The 18,724-nt window shown below is 40.0% G+C and overlaps 1 protein-coding gene across 17 annotated transcripts in view; it reads right to left on the bottom strand.

The window, feature by feature from the left end:
* The window catches only part of BBX (BBX high mobility group box domain containing), a 150,079-nt gene that overhangs the window by 25,968 nt on the left and 105,387 nt on the right, over positions 1 to 18,724 (bottom strand). For 13 of the 17 annotated variants that reach the window (XM_050975967.1, XM_018920185.3, XM_018920186.3 and 10 more), the window contains 5 exons: positions 18,091 to 18,171; positions 14,985 to 15,900; positions 13,935 to 14,073; positions 10,606 to 10,754; positions 2,906 to 2,992 (listed from right to left, as the gene is read on the bottom strand). In XM_050975967.1, the coding sequence (XP_050831924.1) occupies positions 2,906 to 2,992; positions 10,606 to 10,754; positions 13,935 to 14,073; positions 14,985 to 15,900; positions 18,091 to 18,171 (1,372 nt within the window). The remainder of the gene's footprint in view (positions 1 to 2,905; positions 2,993 to 10,605; positions 10,755 to 13,934; positions 14,074 to 14,984; positions 15,901 to 18,090; positions 18,172 to 18,724) is intronic. The other 4 variants (XM_050972425.1, XM_050977197.1, XM_050973150.1 and 1 more) reach the window with 4 other exon arrangements.

Genomic DNA, 18,724 nt, shown 5'->3' with positions numbered 1-18,724 from the left:
GATCCAGTCCTCCTCCAGCCAGAATGGTTGCAAAAGGCACAGAGCTACTGGTTCCCTCTGGGCTGCAAGTGCCACAAAACAGGGCTCTGATGTATGTGGGAGAGCCGCTGCGGGAGCAGGTGCAGCAACAGGGCTGTTTCACGAGTGCTCAGACCAGTGCATGTGTTCGTCCTCTCTTCTCCCCTTCCTGTGCCAAGGCCAATGTTATAGCTGGCTGCTACACAGACCATGCAAGAGCCTCAGCATAGCTCACAATGTGTACCTGCAAAGATGCAATCACTGTGACTTGTTATTTTAAGTACTCATTCCCATTGGAAAGCCTTTCTGGTGTGGCAGAAAAATTAAACTCCCAGACGAGTGTTAACTTTCCCAAACAGGCCTGAGTCCAGCTGTGCTTCTATCAGCCTTCCTAAGGAAGAGATGTATCTATCAAAATATTCAATTGCATTACTGTGTGCTCTCTGTAGCATTTCACTGGGGTTTAACTGGGCTGTACCCTGCTCTGTATGTGCACTGGTGCTGCAGTGTACAGTGTGGTCAAAATTCACTCAGATTTTTGTACCAGAGACACATGGACAACACAAGACAATCACATTAAATCTGCCTCTACTGCACTTACTTTCCTTCACTCCTAACAGATGCACACAGGCACACACACTTTTCAAGATGAAAAAACATGAAGCCAGCAAGACCTCTGCTGACAGCAATCCTTCCAAGTGTCTCCTCTGCAGCTATACAAACATTCAAGCTCCTTCTTTCTGCAAAATTAACTTCATAAAAACCAAAACCGCACATTAGTTAGACTTGTGACTCACCACAAGTATAGACTAACCACAAAAAGGAGTAGAAATTTTCATTTGTTGTTTGATTCACAAAATGCTCAAATAAATATTATCTGAATTGAAATGAAGATTCTGGGATTCCCATCTTGAATGCTGCAGAGTATGAGACAGCCCAGTCACACGTTTTAGGGCCTGTTGCCTAGGAACTCCTGGATAGAGGATGAAGATCTGCTGGCAGCATATGAAGGAAAGGCTGTCCAGCACTTGCTGCAGCCATGCCCATACTGCCCTTTGCCGATCAACATTTTAGTTTCAGTCACTAACGGTACACTTCAGAGTAGGCAAGACTCCAAATTTTCTACCCCCTGTAATTCAGGGGAAAATGCAGTTCCCCATCAATATACAGACATCCATTGCCTTTCCTCTGACGATTACATGTGGGCTGTGTAAGGCTCTTAAGTTCGTGTCTTTGCTTTAGTCTTGGGAGGAACTTAGCAAGCTGACTCTGCCCAAGCAAATGCACAGACACATCTTTAATGTTTAGACACCATGACATTATTCACATGCTTAACTTCCTAGGACATGCCTCTGTACTGTGCTGGAACGAGGCCAGGGTATTCAACACTTGCCATGGTTGAATCTTTGATCATAGTGCACACTTCACTTTGTATCAAAACAGGCTGGCTTCTTTTAAACAAATGCAGGGTTTGACATTTTGTTTACCCACATTTTTATCTTCAAATTTTAAGGAATTTATACTTTTTACTCTTAATCATCTATTAAATACTGTTTCTTTTCCACCAGGAGAATTTAAACACCCATTTTTCTTAATAATTTGTCTATTTCTCTGTAATTTGTCTATTAATAATTCAGGAACAAAATCCAAATGATGCCAAATAAAAATTATGCTAATGTATGATGCCTTTTTTACACCAAGCAAGATAGTTACTTCTTATAAGCAACTGCCACAACATATTTGTTGTAAAAATACAACAAGACAGAGCAAGTAATTTTTAATTATTTGCACCATGGAATGCAGAAGAGCAAGCAGAGTCTATGTGGGAAAATAGCGTAAGTGCAACAAAGATGACAGAAAACACAGCACCAGGAAAGGAGAGGAAATTACATGGCCAAGTCTTAGGAAAGGATATTAACTATAATGGTAGCTGGGGAAACTGGAGATGGAAACAACCACTTTATTATCTTAGAGATGAACATGTGTGGGGAAGAAATCAGACAAAATTAATGGAGTTAAGTAAGCAGAACTAGAGAGGCTTTTCCTACATTACAGGAACAACACAGGAGAGAACACCACTGTGGAACAGAGGAACAGCCTGGACATGACTTGAATATCAAAGAAAATGGGGCCAGGGAAGCAGGCTAAGCTATAATCCTGTACATACTGTAAACTCGAAAATGCCCCTCAAGAGTTGTGAGTTCCTAGCGTGCAGGATTATGACACTGAAACAAGAAAAAGACTTTAGAAAGCTAACAGTAGATAGCAGGCAGACAAGGTCTGGAACATAACTTAAAAAACTGCAGAAGGTATTTTCAGTATGAAGCAAACAGAAAGTTGGTTTAAGATTTCTACAGAGGCAGGGTTGGATGCTGGTATTTCTGAGATCTGGCGCAGAAACAAGCGCTTACGTCCTGACCAGGCTCTTACACCTTGACCAGCTGCAAAGTTCCAGACAGCAAGAAATCACAGGAATAGGAGATAGGGACATGCAAAAATGTTCTGGCAAAATAATATGGTCACTGATACACAAGAATGCAGTAAGAGCAACCCAAGGACTACAGAGCTGTGAACTGTAGAAGAAGACTTCAAGTTTTTGGGGCCAAGTGCAGAATTGCCCCTGCTTTGTCAGCTCTGCTACATGGCATCTGGAGCAGGGAAACTGTAATTAAATGGAGATGCCAAGTAAAAACAAAACAGCATAATACTGGAGTAAGGTAATATCAGCTGGAGCCAGAAGGCAATGGAATCACAGCAGACAGAGAAAATAAGGAACCAAAGCAATTAAAGACTAGATAGCTGAGGTGTCTCTGCCTAGAAGCATTTCCCCAAGACTGAATTGAGAAAGAAGGAAGCTGAAAACCTTAATTAAGCAATGGACCAGTACCTGTGTCCGGAACATTAAGCTTCTTTCTGCGCTTAAATTTGCTGACAATTTTGTGGAATAAGTTCTTTTTCTGAGACTGGAATGAACCTACAGACAACATTAATAATACATACTTTTAATTAGAAGCTTGAAAAAGAGTACAACAATCACACTATGTACTGCACAACCTCCCCTTCCTATAACACAAGTTGCTATTTGACAGGGAAGCACAAAACCTGACCTTCTGCCTGAAGGGACTCTGGAGGCTTTCAGCAAGCTGTAGTTCAATCCACCACCTCCCCATGTTTAAGTGCATACAATGCATTTTGGGGAATCAAACTCTTAGGAAAGCCTAGCCATACAATAAAACAGGGGGTTTTCTTGCTTACTTAAAGATAAACTCTCTTTTGCATGTACACTGGGCTTGGCTGGCAGGAAGTAAACTTAACAGTGCTGGAAACACACCCATGGTTTAGTTACTGCTGAGCAGTGTTTACAGAGCATCAAGATCTCTCTCATTCTAGCACCCCGGCAAGTAGACTGAGGATGTTCAAGAGGCTGGGAGGGGACATAGTTGGGACAACTGACCCACACGGGCCAAGAGGCATTTTACACCATACTGAACACAAAACTGTGTTGGGGAAAGTATTTTATAAAGTTGTCCAGTGCTCAGATACTGGCTGGACATCAGTTTGCTAGTAGTGAGTACTGGCTTTGGCATTACTTGTTTCCTCCCTCCAACTCAAAAAACTGTCTTCTTCTTGACCCAGTGTAATAGTTTTGCAAAACTACTACACCAGGAAGTATTTTTCCTTGGTTTTGCTATTCCTGTTATCTTCCACATCCCACTGTAGGAGGGGGCAACAGGGTGGGAACGTACTTACCAGTCAGGACCAACCCTACCCAGGATGCAAGAGCTACAACTGCCTTTCTGGTGACCAGAAATGAGATATACCAAGTACAACAGTTAAAGCCCCCAGAGGAGGAAGGTGAGGTTAAGTCCAGCTCATGGTATCATTCCTACTTTGCCTGTGGAGTCTTTACTAGGAGCAGTCAGAAGACATCTTGTGTGACATTGGACCACAAAATTTGCCATTATCAGATGTCATCAAGAAGTTAGCTTTTGCCTCATTAGGGGAGCAGTCAGTGATATAATAGCAACACAGGCATAAGAGATGCATAATCTCCACAATGCAAAGCAAAATTTAGGGAGTTTACAGAAACTCAACTTCAAAATCTTATTTCCAAAGACACAGTGGACAAGCAAGTCTTCAGGCTAGTTCAGAACAGACCAGCCCAAACAGAAATGAGATGCTATGCATGTGACAAGATGATTTATAGCCTAACAAGCAAGTGTCCTTCCCATCTCTAGCTCACCTGTTACGGGATTCTACCCACCGCCTTTTCCACTCCTCCTCATCCTTAAAAGGAACCAGACACACACATTGGCTACTAGGACACAACTGCAACCACACAGAAATATGCAATCAGGGTAAATCTACTTATACATCTGCAATTTGCCATCTCAGACTCCATATGCAGGGAAAGAAAGAGTAAAGAGTGTAGCGCATGGAAGAGGTATTTAGTCTTATGAAGTGAAATCCATTCACAGACACTAGGCTGTCTCATTGTCCTAGGTTACAATATAAAGATGTATTCTATTCCCATCCTCAAAAACCAGGAGGAGCATTGTTTTTCCTTATCTCCTGTTAATGGGCCCATCAATGCCTTTCTACCTGACTCAGAGATAACTCCCTCCAGGAGCCATTTCTGTTTAATGGACCCATCACATGACTCATTAAAATGATATCAGCCCATTGTGAGATGCTCCACCCAGGGGGGAGGAGCTAAGCATCCCCACCTGGATATAATCTGGGATTGATTTAGGACACAACAGTTAGTCTTTCCACTGGATTCCCAGAGGAATGGCTGTCTTTTCTCCTGGATCTTCAGAGGAAGACGACACCCTTTCTACGGGATCCCTGCTCCAAAAGAACCACATTTGCCACTCCAGGAGGACTGCAGTCACCAATCCAACTGGATTGCTACCAACACCCTGACCAACAGGGTGCCAGGTCATATTCTGACTTTGTCAGTGGTTTTTTATTTTCTATTATTGCATGTATTATAGTTTTCCTTTTCCATTTTCCCAATAAATTGTACTTCTGACTTAGAGTCTCACTGGTTTTGCTTTCAAACCAGAACATTGATCAATACTGATAATTACTGGGAGAAAGCTAAAATGCCAGACAGAAGCAGGTATAGAAACTTTAGCATCTTGCCCTTGTTAGTATTGTGGCTCACTGTTACTTCTTTTTTAATATGGAAGAAATCAAAACTTTGGAGAAAGATTAACAAACTTCCAAAAATCTAGAAGTCATACAAAAAACCAAATTAATTCTAAACAAGACATCACCTTTGGCAACATCAGCTTGAATCTGAACAGCTTTACTAGAACCTGTATAGGAAAGTACAATAGAAGAGACCATATTCACTCAAATTTACTGAAGTGTTGTTCTGCAAATTTTCCAACAGTTTCCTGAGTATCACAGAGGACTAGTCTAGTGTCAGTGCAACAAAAATACAAAACAAGGAATGAAAAAGCTCGGTCAGCTTCAGCAAAAGCCTAAGTGAAAGAACAAAGCTCTTCTTGATACCAAGCTCAGATACTTCATCCACATCAACAGAAACAAGTCTTCCCACCAGCTCCACAAGAAGACAGAGGTACATAACTACATGATTCTTGTGACATTTTTGTTATTATTCTTTACTTAGCTGATTAGTGATTTTTTTCAGGTGCTTGGAAGAAGCAACAGATGACATATCACCCATGTCTCAATTTCTACAGCTCAACCTGCACCATACAAACCACTTCAATCACTATGACAGACAGTGAGCCAGTGCCAGCAACTCTAAGGACAACAACTGAGATGAAAAACTCAGAAGATGACAAGCATTGCACACAGTGGGAAACCTGTGTCTCTCATCTCTTTTTTCCCCACATCAAAGGCACCTTTGTCATCAGCCTGTATCTGCAAAATGCCACTTTCCCATATGGAAAATCCAAGGACTTTAGTAGAGCCGAAAGAAAATCTGCCCTTCAGTAAGGAAACCTTCTACTTCCTTCCCTTTTATCTCTTACTCCAGTGAGACTGTGCCCAGTGACACTTAGAATACCCTTTGCCATAAATGCATTGAAGGAGAAGATGGGCTAATAGCTAAATAAGTCAACAGTTCATACTTGGACTTAAAAAAATGTAACTTCTGACTCCACAAGAAACTTCATTCACGCTCTTTGCCTTAACAGTGTAAGCACAGTCACCATGCTGGAGTTGACAGGATGCCCAGCTGGGTTACACCTGTTTCATGGAGACAACAGAGAAGTATTCCAAGACTTTGAACAAATGCCACTTGTGAACATTCAATCCAGAGAAAATCCATGGCTGAAAAAACTAACCTAAAAGTCTTGCTGTTAGGCAATGGACCCTAGATATGCCTTCCTATAGAAAGCTGAAAAAAAACATTTTCATTTTAGTTTACTTGACATTGTTATACAGCCATCTACTAATCTTGCTCTGTTGGAAATATTCTACACAGTTATTCCTCTCCCTAGCACTTCAGAAATTGCCACAGGATTTAATCCCTGGCCTGTCCATACAGCTCACTGAGGGCAGTAGTGATTCTTCCTGGGAATACTTGTTATGGCCAGTGGCAGCTGCCTGGGGAAGCAGCAGGCAAGAAAATGAACCATAACTGCACTTCCTCCAAATTTCTGGGCATAGGCCCTCTTTGCTCTCATAACGTTCCCCATTTTAAAGGATCTGATCAAATAGAGGATGTTTCAATAAGATCCTAACAAAATCAGGATAAACAGTTTGTGCATTTCTGCATCTCTCAGAGGAAGGCACTGTATTTTTAGGTCACGATCCTTGGAATGTTACAGCATGAAATCTCCAAGCATCTGAATGCTTTGAATCGAGCCAAAAAAACCCCAGAGGTAAGACCAAGAGGAATGCCACAAAGCAGCATCCGTTTTAAGCTGATGTTTTATTTCTAGTCCTAGAGGCCACAGACAAAAAAGCCAAAAAGAAAAAAGTGGACAATCTCTTCCCCAAATGAAAGCACACTGTGCATTCCCCTCTTTGCCTTCCCAAAATGAAAGCTTTAGTGCAGTGCTTGGTGTATAAGTGAGCATTTCTTCAAAGTACAAAGCAGAAATAATGACTCTGTTGCTCACTTTTGCATACAAGCAGATTAGTGACTCACTACAGACAGCTGACTTCTACATGGTGGGATGTTTTGGCACATTTGCCATTGGAAAGAAGGTAAAAAAAAATAAATTAACAGTCACAGCTCCAGTAAATGTTGGAGCAGGCCATCTGCACAGATTCAGTATAGCTTCAGCCATTTTGTGGCATCATTATCGTATGTGCACATTCCCAGTTCAGAACGCTTGATGTGGATTTTGATAAAGCTTTATAGCTTGTTAAGTCCTATTCCCATTGAAGAAAGACCCCCAATCATTTCAGTGGGAGCATTAGACAATTTGTAAACTCTGGGGAAAAAAGTGCCTCTCATTCAAGAAAAGGTTCAAATTTTCCTTCATACATGTGGATGTGAAACAGCTTTCATGTTACAGGGCTCCTTAGGTGTTTTTAGGTGAAATAACTGGCTGAAGTGCGGACTGGACATGACAATCACAACAGAAGTAGTCAGTGGGCACTGCCCTACTGATTTTCCAGAGCAGGAAAACATCCTGACAAATCTGGCTGTGTGGTTAGATAGCAGATCAAGCCTGTTGTAGGTATAGGCTAATGATATTTGATAGAGAATCAATCCAGGACAAAATAAAACTTAAAGCATACAGTTACATTTGGGGGTGGGGTGCAGAGAAACACCCCAAACCCAACAAACAAAAACATTTCTCCGTTTTTATTCATCCAACATCCTGAGGAAGGTTTAGAGTGCAGCACTCCAACATCTTTTCTAAATTTTAAATGTTCAGTAGACACTGTAGACTTCAAAAATTAGGTAGTTATCTGTGCTAAGTGAAAATGAGTAGATAGTTTATGACCCTGCACACACCCTTTCAAACAAAGTAGCACATCATTTCAAGAAGTGTTTATTTAAACATATCCCTACTGATTTTTATCTGCTATTTGGAAACACCCAGAGGCCAAAACCACATGTAGATACTATTTGTGCTGGTAACTTTTCTAATTACCTGGCAGAGACACACCCAAGGTAAAGCCTCACAGCAGAAACTGCTCCAGACAACTCAGTAATGCAGAGCAGTGCGAAGTTACGTCTCCCACATCCCATAGTCGCACCCATAAGATTATATTGACCCTTCATGGTTCATGCTCATTGCATAAAAATGCTCCTTTTGTTTAATTCTAATAGTGTAAAAAAGCAGGACAATTTAAAAGACCCACAACCACACCAAACCAAGCTCTATTATTTTGCATGATATGCCAGTTTCATTTCCTGCAGTACTTGCAGTAGCCTAGCACACAGATCTGCTTGTGCTATATGTTTGGAGGCCATGGTTCTCTAAGAGTCTTTATACTCATCACACTTCACCAGAAAACAGCACACTGAGGCTCAACAGATTGTCAGTACATCACAAATTAAATTGAGGATTCAGCTTAATAAACGTTTGACTCAACTGGAACAAATCTTACTAAGCCAATAAGCTTGCCTGTATTCACTTTTAGGTCAGATAATTTCAAATCCAAAACTCACATCCTCTAGTTTTACACATCCTAAGAAAATAAAACACATTTAAAATTGACCTACTGCCATTAAATATTTACTTTTGAGCAATCCCTCTTTTCCAGAAGAAAAATGGTTTGCTGGCAAGTTTTTCAACTACCTCTTGAGAACCTTGCTCTTCAGTGAGTTCAAATGACTTCCACAAAACTGTCAGCTTGCCCAGCTTAAGTGTGTGAATTCAACATTCACTGGAAGTAGGAGCAGGTATCACTAGCTCTGTCTGGATTTAGTTTGGGGCTATGGTTAGATGTTCACTACAGAAGGACCAGTGTTACTATCCCATGTTCCTGCCCTGGGGCTGCTTGTTGCAACCCCAGAGCTCAGTTGGTGGAAAAGTTCATGTGACTGTTTACCATCTGCTCAGTGCAAAGTCAGCTGGCTTAATTTAAAGAGCCCTTATTGTCAGCCAGAGGCAAATGCTCCATGACTGTCTCTGCAGGGCTGTGCCAAAGCTATTCCTATGAGGCTTGTAACCAGCCTGCAGTTATGTTTTTGACCTTCCCTTGAGACAAGGCAAAATATATTCCAAAGCTCTTTAAGTGATGGTAACAAAGATAAAAACTAAACTCTCCTATATGAGCCTCCCCAAAAGCAGAATGCAATTCTGGGCTACCTGCCTTGAGGCAGAATTCCTAAAATGGTGGGCTTGAGCCCACCATTCCTAAACAACAAAGGGCCTGCAGAATTTTTGAATATACAGACACCTGAACAGGTAAATACTGTAGTGAGAAATCGAGTGGGCTGCTACTACAACTTCAATTGCTTGATCACTGTAGTTGAGGAGGTTTTCTTCCCAACAGATGTTGCTTAATTACCAATGTGTTATCATGCTGTAAAGCAATTCATTCATGCTCATTTAAGAAGTTCTGTCAAATACATACCATAAAACAAAATTAAAGGCAGCTGAAGTCAGAACTAGCTTGGTATAAGCACAAGTCTAATTTTGCAAAGTGGCTGTTCCACATCTAATTACAAAAATCAATACCAAAACTGGCATGCACTAGAAAAGAACAGCTGCTCAATCCTGCACACTGTAATGTGATTATTTGTGAAGCATTCAAAGGCATAGATCTAATCCAGGGTCACCTGGCTAAAACAGCCGTATTAGATCTTAAAACCTGTCCCTCAGTGGAACTACCATTGTTGCAGAAAAGAAAACCAACTTCACATTCCAAACTGTGCCTGATGAGGATCCTTTTGAGCATTCTTTTGTCTCGTGGAATTACTGGTATATAATTCCTTCATTTTGTGATGCTTCTATACTGTATATTTGCATCAGTATTTCTGCCACAGTATAAAAGTAGTTTTACCCTACCACACTGTCACTTCTCTACCACCTCAGTGTCACAGACTTCCTGTATAAAAAAAATAGCAAAGCGTGTCATGAGTTTCTCCCTCCATGAGCCTCAGCAATGGAACTGGGTATGGAATTGGTTTTCATGTCCTCTAACTTTTTTTTAATCACATCGGAACATTTTTGCTCAAAACTTATGACAGAACTATAATTTTGATAGAAGAAAAATTCCAGATGTTTCATTCAGACATCTCTGGTATCTTATGTCTTAATTTACAGGAACTAAAATTACAGTGAAATTAAAACTAAGCTTAGAAAACGTAACCTTTGATCATATGCCCTTTTTCCCCATTTTCTCCTTGAATTGTCAAATTCACTTACCTCACAAATACTCATGTTTTTGAAAACCTTTCTTGCTATGAGAAATACATTAAGTGTACAAACTCTACCCAGTTCTACTTATCATAAAAACCAAGTATCAAGCTTGAAAACAATCAGCCTGAAAACTAAACCAGATAACAACCAACTTCAGTGCTTGGTAAATCTTTGACTTCAGACTTTCCACAGGTAACTGTGAAGTAAGAATGTATAAATTCCTGAGCTTGTTACAGCAATGCCATTGTTTAAGAAGTTCCTGCACTTGGCAACTTACCTTTGCTGGATTTTGGTAGTTCACATGAGCCGCTTCCAATCTTTCGCTTTTTCCTCGAAACAGATGAATTTTTCCTGTCAAAGGTAATAGGACTGTATTGAGGAAGGCTGTTGAATTTCTTTGCAAATTCTTCTTCCAATTTTGCTAAGCTAAATGGGAAACAAAACCATTCAAATTAAATGTAACTCTTTCTGGAGAAAAAAATTATTGTTTAAGAGCATGTCTGTGTATACACACACACCTTTCTACATAGAGAGAGGGGAAAATCAGTTAAGTTCACACACTGTAAACACCAAACCAGTAATATATTAATCCAACTTTGGAACGAGAAGTACATTTCTGCTTCTGCATTTGTAACAGCGCAAATTGATTACCTTAGTAGCATATGTTAAAATCAGAAAAAAAAATAATCAATGTCATACTGGTGACATTTAGCTCTGTCTGCTGCACAGATTCGTACAAGAGATTAGTCTGTTCTGTGAGGGGAATGAACAAAGACGGTAAAACCAACAAATAAACCAATGAAATAACTTCACATAAAAGTTCTTACACCAGAATGAAAACAGCATTTCAAACCAGAAGAAGAATGTCAAACTAATCAATCTTCTGTGAATATTCTGAAACATGAAGCATTGTGGGGGGGGAATTAGTTTTGTATTTGTTCTGGGTGATTAGACCTTCTCCCCTCGTATTTCATTTGCTGTGAGATGAAAAATGCTACTAGCTTATGCTATCATGAAAGCCAACATGCCTCATACTGCAGCCTAACCTGAATGACTGTCAGCAGATTAACTACAACTCAAGAAATCCACAGACAAGGTATGATTGCTCCTAATAGCCAGAAGAAAACAAAGCACTCAAAAGAGGATGGCACAGCATTTCCAGCTGAAATGACTACACTGGCTTGCATAAGCACTTTGTTCCTGCAGATTTTTGCAGCCAGGCAGAAGCAGAAATTGCGTTTTACTAAAAGGCAAGCACACAGTTAGGCAGGTTATAAATAGCACTGTCAATTGGTAGAGGAACAATGACATCTTCTACTTGTTTTTAATTCTCCTTGCTATGAAAAACCTCAACTTGACAGAAGTTGGCATGACTGTTGGAAGGATGGTCCTTTATACACTTGGAATTATCACAAGAAACATGGTACTTCTCTATGCTTTCTGAAGCATCACTTCAAACAAATCACATTCTGAAAGCTTTGGTACACAGGAAGATACCACATTTTTTCTCTCTAATTATTACTATCATTATTATATTACAATTATTATTACTTCTCTCAGGAAGCAATTTTCCATTTTAAAATACAGCTTTGGCTCTTTGCAGACCAGGTGCATGGTGGGATTTGTTTGTCTGTGTATACATGTTTTATTTTGGTTTTAAATCACAAAGGTCTCTTACATCAGTAGTGCTTGGTACTGCTACTTTTTTCTGTTCTACACAGATCTTCCCTAACAACCACAAAACCATCTGATTTTCTGCTCTGACACAGCTCCTCTCTCACTGTCTGTTCCCACCTGCCTCAGCTTCTGTCCCGAGGGCATGTGAGGGGCTGCAGCTCTAATTGGGAAGGCCATTTGACAGTGGATGTACTGCCATCCTTGCTAGTAATTGGTAACTTTTGTGACATGCAGGCAGGCAATGGGGAGTGCTGCTATCTCTGTGTCAGCAATTAATTATTTAAAGAAATAAAAAATAATCCACACCGTCACAAATTTTAAGAGCCTCTCAGAAGCCTGGTTGGACATGTGAAGCTGAACTGAGGTGTTCATGCTGCACAGCCTAGTCCTGCCTGAGATCCAGGCAGGTAGAGCCCTGCTTGGTAAAGGAGTGGGGAAAGCACATCTGACCCAGACCATCAGGGAAATATGGGAAGCTACTGATGGGGAAGGTAGGACACAGGGAAAATTATGAAAATGATGTCATTCTGAAGGGGTGAGGACCCTTTCACCAATGCATGTACAAAATAAGGCTGAAATGTGATGCTGAAGGGAGTAGAAGGAGTTAAGTGGAGCAGGCAGAGGTAAAACCAGCTCTTCAAGTAGCCAGAAGATGAGGTAATGCAATGAAAAGGGATACAGGCTACCTTCTCCAGCACTTATGCTTCACAAATTCTTAATTCCGCCTTTAGAGAGTTCACTAAATAATATTCATTAATGATGCAACTGAATAAAGATGAGAGATTGGAAAATACTTATTTTCTCATCCAGCCAGGTCATGAGGGTAGCATTGAATGAATGATTTAGACAATTTTCCTAGGTACTCTTTGAATAAATAATTTACAACTACTTTTTTTATGCTACAAAATGTGATGAGTTTTCCACCATTATGTGGGAAAAGTTTTTAATCTTTCAACTTAAAATATTTCCAAAACTTATACAAAGCTCTAAAAATACAAAGTGTTCCATTTTTTCTTAACTAATTTTTCTTGACTATTCCAATAAACAAGACTTGGGGAATCCCACTGATTTAATATCTTTGCTGAAAGTGAGCCGGAATTAGATGTCACATAAACTAAGTTGTGAAAAGGGTACTGCAAACCTGCAAAACCAAACATATTATAATTTCAAGAATGAAATATGGGAAAACTCCCCCTTTTAAATACATTTTCCCATCTGCAAGAATTTGCAAGCATGAATGGCAACCCAGATATAACTACTGTGCCTGCAACTAAATAAATCTGTAATAGTCTGACAGAAATCATTACCTGTATACTGGAAAAGTAATTCTGTGCAGCCTTGCTAATTTTTAATGCATTTATACTCATTAATTGTTTTCAAGATATATTTAATTTCATAATGGTGGACATAAACAGTTTAAATATCTTTTCTCTACAATAGAAATATGACATTATTTATCATAATTATTTGCCAATATAAAAATATTGTTTACTATTCCTCTGTAAGCAGTATCTCCAAGTGGGCAAAGAGATCTTTCTAGTCTAATCTGGTTTATGATGATTGAGCACCTACATAGAATAAGTGTTATTTAGCACATTTAAATAATGCTTGCAAAGTACTCTGAAAATGTAAATAACCCTCTTCACTACTTTTTGAGCAGGTAAATACTGTGTGGTTTGTTTAAAACTGAGCAAATAACACCATTTAAATTCACCTACAGTGGTGTAAACCTGGAAAGATCTCAAAGGAATTACTCTGCTATATAAACAACAGGTATTTAGAGCATGACTCAGTTCCACAGGGTTTTTCATTTTTGGAATTGTGATTATTTGTGTGTTAGACCCAGGTCACTTAACTGCAGTGAGGAGGACTCACTCTTAAATTATTAGGCTGGCCTAACTAAAACATCAGTGTTAAGCCACAACTTACCCAAAAACAAACTCTTCCTTTGGCTTAGTCTTTTTCAGTTTTTTGTTCCCACTTGTCCCACTTGGGGAAAAGGCCCAGATTTCTTCATTCCAGCATCCTTCATGATCTGAGGAGTTACCTTTTCCTGAGCTTCTTTTTCCTGTGATGAAGGCAGAAAATTGTTTCTCATCTTTAGAAAAATGTTCCAAAACAAAGGAAACACAAAAGAAACTTGTGTGCTCTGGCAGTATGGCAACTTATGAAGCCTGACCTTCTTTAAGGCAGTTACAAAACACTTTTCATTTTAAACTGGGCAATGATGATATTGACAACTATTCTGCATCCCCTCTCCTGTCTTTTCCCGGACTATCTCAATAGTCAGGATCTCTTAAGGTATCAAAAAGAAGGAGATAAAGAGACGTACAGTAATAAGCTTCCCTAAATTACAAACATCTTTTTTCTTTCCTGACTGTTCTAATTACACATACAAATCTACCAGTTGGAATTACACATTTATGCAATTACACATACAAATCTACAGACATTTCACTGAAAGCTTCCAGCTATTATTGCAAATTTGTCCTTCCACAAGATAAAGGGTTCTCACTTACTGCCTACAGCAAAACTAACAACCAAAGCAAAACCAGAACACATTTGCTTCTTGCAGGATTGAGAACTATGCTCACAACCACAAGAGTTGTTTATATAGAAACAACGTAATTGTTCAGGGTTACATACATCACAAATCCTGCACACATCTACCAGCAGGCTGACGAATTGAACAACAAAGCCTTCAGCCAAGAAGTTAAAACTCAGATCACAAAAGATGAAAATAGAGCAGTTAGGAATTTGTGAGGTAAGCAGGAACACAGATCGCAAGACTCCAAAAGACCTCCCTGGAACAGGGAGCCCAGCCACTCCACCTGTCCCTAGCATCTCAGGTGGCCACACACAATATTTCTACTGCACACAGCTCAAATTCCAGCTTAAACAATGTATTTTTGCTTTTTCTCCCACTCCAGGCAGGCTTTTGCAGTTCATGCTGTAAACAAAACACTCAAAGCCACCCACCTCTGTCCACATTAGCGCGCAGAGATGTGAGCATGCCCTCTGACACCAGAGTTTTATAAAGAGCACCTTTGCAAGATCTCTCCGATTTCCTGGAGCCACAGGTTTCTATCTTTTTAACACAGTCACTGTCCTCAGTTTTGATCTGTTCTGGTAAGCTCTGGGGTACCACCTCCTCTGTTGGGGTCAGTAGTTCCACTTTAATGTTATCAGAAGCCTCACATGGTACTTCCTTGCCGGCTTCAATACTAAGGAAATCGGGAGGCTTGGATTCTTTGGTGGTCTCCATTGGTTTCTCCTTTGATGTTTTCTTTTCTTTTGATTTCACTTTTTTCTTTGGTGATTTTGTATCCAACATGCTTCCCTTCACATTTGAGACAGGGCGGTTTTTTTTGCGGGGAGTATCCGCAAGTCTCTCAGCACCCCAGTCCCCCTTGGCCACGGCTTCAATTGTGTACATTACACTTTCAATGTCTGACTCGGAGGACTGCCTCTTTTTACAAGATTTTTTGGGAGTGGATTTTTCATTTGTGTGCCGGTCCAACTTATTTTTTTTCTTTTTCTTCTTTATCTTTTCTGGCTTTAGCCCAAGGATAGTCATGTCACTCATGAAAAGCTCTGGAGAACGGCACATGTGATCCTTCGTGTTATCCTTTCTCTCAAAAGGACTGTTTTCCATTGCAAGACTAGTAAAATCTCTGCATTTTGCAGTTTCTGATTCCTCAGCTTTTGTTTCGTCTGGGTTTTGCATTTTTTCTATCTCTGATTGTTCTACTTTTCTATTACTGGAGTCTTTTACTGTTGTTTTCTCCAGTTCTACTTCCATGTCCTCTGAAACTTTCCCTTCCTCATCTTCCAGTGCTTCCACTTTTGTTTTCCCAGGTTCTTTCACTTTTACTCCTTCTGAAGCAAGGCACATCTAAAATAAGTTTAAAAACAGTCCCATGAAACAAACATCAACTGTTAACATTACTTATACTAACAGGAGCATTTAACAGGGAATCTCTCTGGCATTTTAGTTTAGGAAAGCAAACTCTGCTACAGGACAGTACTGAAAAACAGGCAGAAGACATGCTGAAACTCATGCAATAGGATGAGGGCTAAGTGCTAGAATAAAGCTGGTAGGTTCATTGCTCTAATAGAAAAAGACTCCAACTGATCTCAGTAGTGTTTCCTTTAAGGCTCTATAACATCTGGAAACCCACTGCTAGATAGATTTTCAGCATATCTGAAATGCAACAGAACAGAGTTATCTCTGACTACTGCCACAGACAAGCTACTTGGAATCTCACATCCATTCCCCCTTCAACTTTCAAATGTCCCTAATACAATTCCTTTCTCCATTTTCCAAATGGCCTTGAAGGAGGGAGGGAAAAGTGTTTACTGCATCTCCCTAACTGAGGTTATTTTCTTTTACTTGAATGTAAGAAATAATTTGGAAGGTAGTACAAAAGCCTTCCAAATCTTCTCATGTCACAGACTAATTTTGCAAAGAACTGCAAAGCAGCAGTAGTTGCCATGGTTATCTCCTCCTGGAGATAACACTAGTGGAAACCACAATCCTTATACTATCTAAGGAACATCGATATTCAGAAAAAGAGCTGTCAGAAGGTCCTCAAACTGCCATGTTCCTGCAGCACTGACTTAGGAGATCCTCTCTGTTTTGGATCACCTGTAAGCTACGCGGACACATCTACAGAAGGTTGTCCTTCACAGCACCAAACAACAGCCCTCGGGAAGACATGCTTTGTTCTTAATGTCCTCTCCCAAAGCCCCCAAGCTGAATTCCCAATGCAGTTTTGTTTTTAGAACAAATGCCAAACAGCCACCTGGAACAAAACCAGATGGAAGAGGCTTGCTTTGAACCAGACATCAGAAGGTTTCCACAGCTCAGCCCACAGGCCATGTGGTCAGTATGGATGTACTTCCCCGAGACACATGGGTTCTCTTTAGGTCCATTTTAGATTTATCAAATTGGCAAGACTTTTTTTCCTTGCAAATTAAAAAAGTCTCTCATACCAATTTATGTAAGAACATAACACCAATGATTGGGATGTTTTTGTAGCAGGTTTCCAAAATTCTTGCTGCACAAGGTAGAAATTACTGATCTGGTTCAGGACAAGCTGGGCTGAGCACTGTAAAGCACCAGAGCTTGGGCAACACACAGTGTCTATTGGGAAGCAGGTTAGACTAGGCAAAGAAGAACTCCCCAACTGTGCTGATGTGGGTTCTTGATACAAAGGTACTTCTGTGACCTTTTTACTACATTGCAATGTTAAGCACAGCCTGTGATTTTCAAAAGCTAAAGCTCCATCTTTAAAATGGAGCTCGCTTGATTAAGAATATTTTGTCAATTCAACATATATTCCATAGACAACTGATTTTTTTCCTTTTATACATTTGCTTCTTCTGCTACATTGGCTTCATCTGTAGCCAGTAGTACAGAGCTACAGACGTGGCTACAAAAAAAGTGACTTCTGTCTTGTCAGCAAATAAACTTGTAATTAAACAACCTTCAAGACTTGGAAAGCTTAAGAAAAGTGTTTAGAAAAAAAAAGGCAAAATTTCAATAAAGTGCCATTGGTTTTAACTGCTCCCAGAAGAAAGATCTGCTGAGAGTACCATAGCAGAACTTCTATATAAGTTATTGACCTGTTCGTTCACCTGAAAAATAAAATGGGCATGAAAAGCAAAAATAAATGAAAGCATCTCATGACCATTAACATGAATTTGTAATGGCAATGCCCGAATTTTGTAACACAGTCATCCAGTCCTCTCTCTTAACTATTTGTGTCCCTCAGCTAAGCCCTAAGACCTCAAAGCCTAAACTAAGAAACTGAAACAAGTTCCGTTGCAGCCAATTCCCTTTGCCACCAGGAACTGGTGGTACTTCTCAGCTGCACCAGACTCTTAAAAACCTATAAGCTGATGGCTAATCTGGGGAAATTTTGACTTGTGGCATCTGAGCCATGATAATTTATGGTTCTATAAGCAGCGGTGCAATTATAACTGTATCACTGTTTTGCCTTGCAGACTTTGGCAATCAATAGCTTCAGCTTCTCCACCCCACTGCACCTGGCGCAATTAGTCACCAGTGTTTCAGTATTACCTCTGCCAGCTGAAATAATGCTGATGTTCCACACTGTTTCGTTAAATCAGAAGGTCCTGAATGGGATGTACTTGAAGAAATCTATGGGGAGAAAAATTCCCACAAATAAAATCAACACAAAATTCTTTGATCGCTACCAATTATTTTATGTTTATGACACAGCTTTTCAACGGACTCCCAAAATTCCTTCATAAGATTATATACTAAAAAAGAGGTGTAGACCTGTGCATGCTGGCATGAATAAAAGCCCACTCCAAGACTGCTCTGGTGGATAACGCCACTGTACACTAAATGATACTTGCATATTTGGGGTTTTTCTTGTCAGGACTCCCTTTGAGGAACAGGATGAACTGAAACACATGCTCTCTATCACAGGAACAGACTCCAGCAGTTAAGCAACAATCTACACCAGCATGCAATCCAGCTGGTGGGGTTTTTAAAGGCTAAGCAGGGCAATGGATTCCAAAATTTTTAATTATTTTATTATCACAGGTTAAGGAGGCTATTTCTTTCAGGTTATGATATTGCCTTTTGGTGTCCTATAGGACTAATATAAAAGAGATGCTCTGAACCCAAAGTTAACTAGAAGCCTTCAAGCCTTTGGTAATCTTTAGTATTCCTCAGAATTAAAGGA

The sequence above is a fragment of the Serinus canaria genome, chromosome 1 (genome assembly GCF_022539315.1).
Source record: "Serinus canaria isolate serCan28SL12 chromosome 1, serCan2020, whole genome shotgun sequence".
Taxonomy (NCBI): Eukaryota; Metazoa; Chordata; class Aves; order Passeriformes; family Fringillidae; genus Serinus; species Serinus canaria.
The sequence above is the reverse complement of the archived record's forward strand: the minus strand, read 5'-3'. Positions and strand labels throughout refer to the sequence as shown.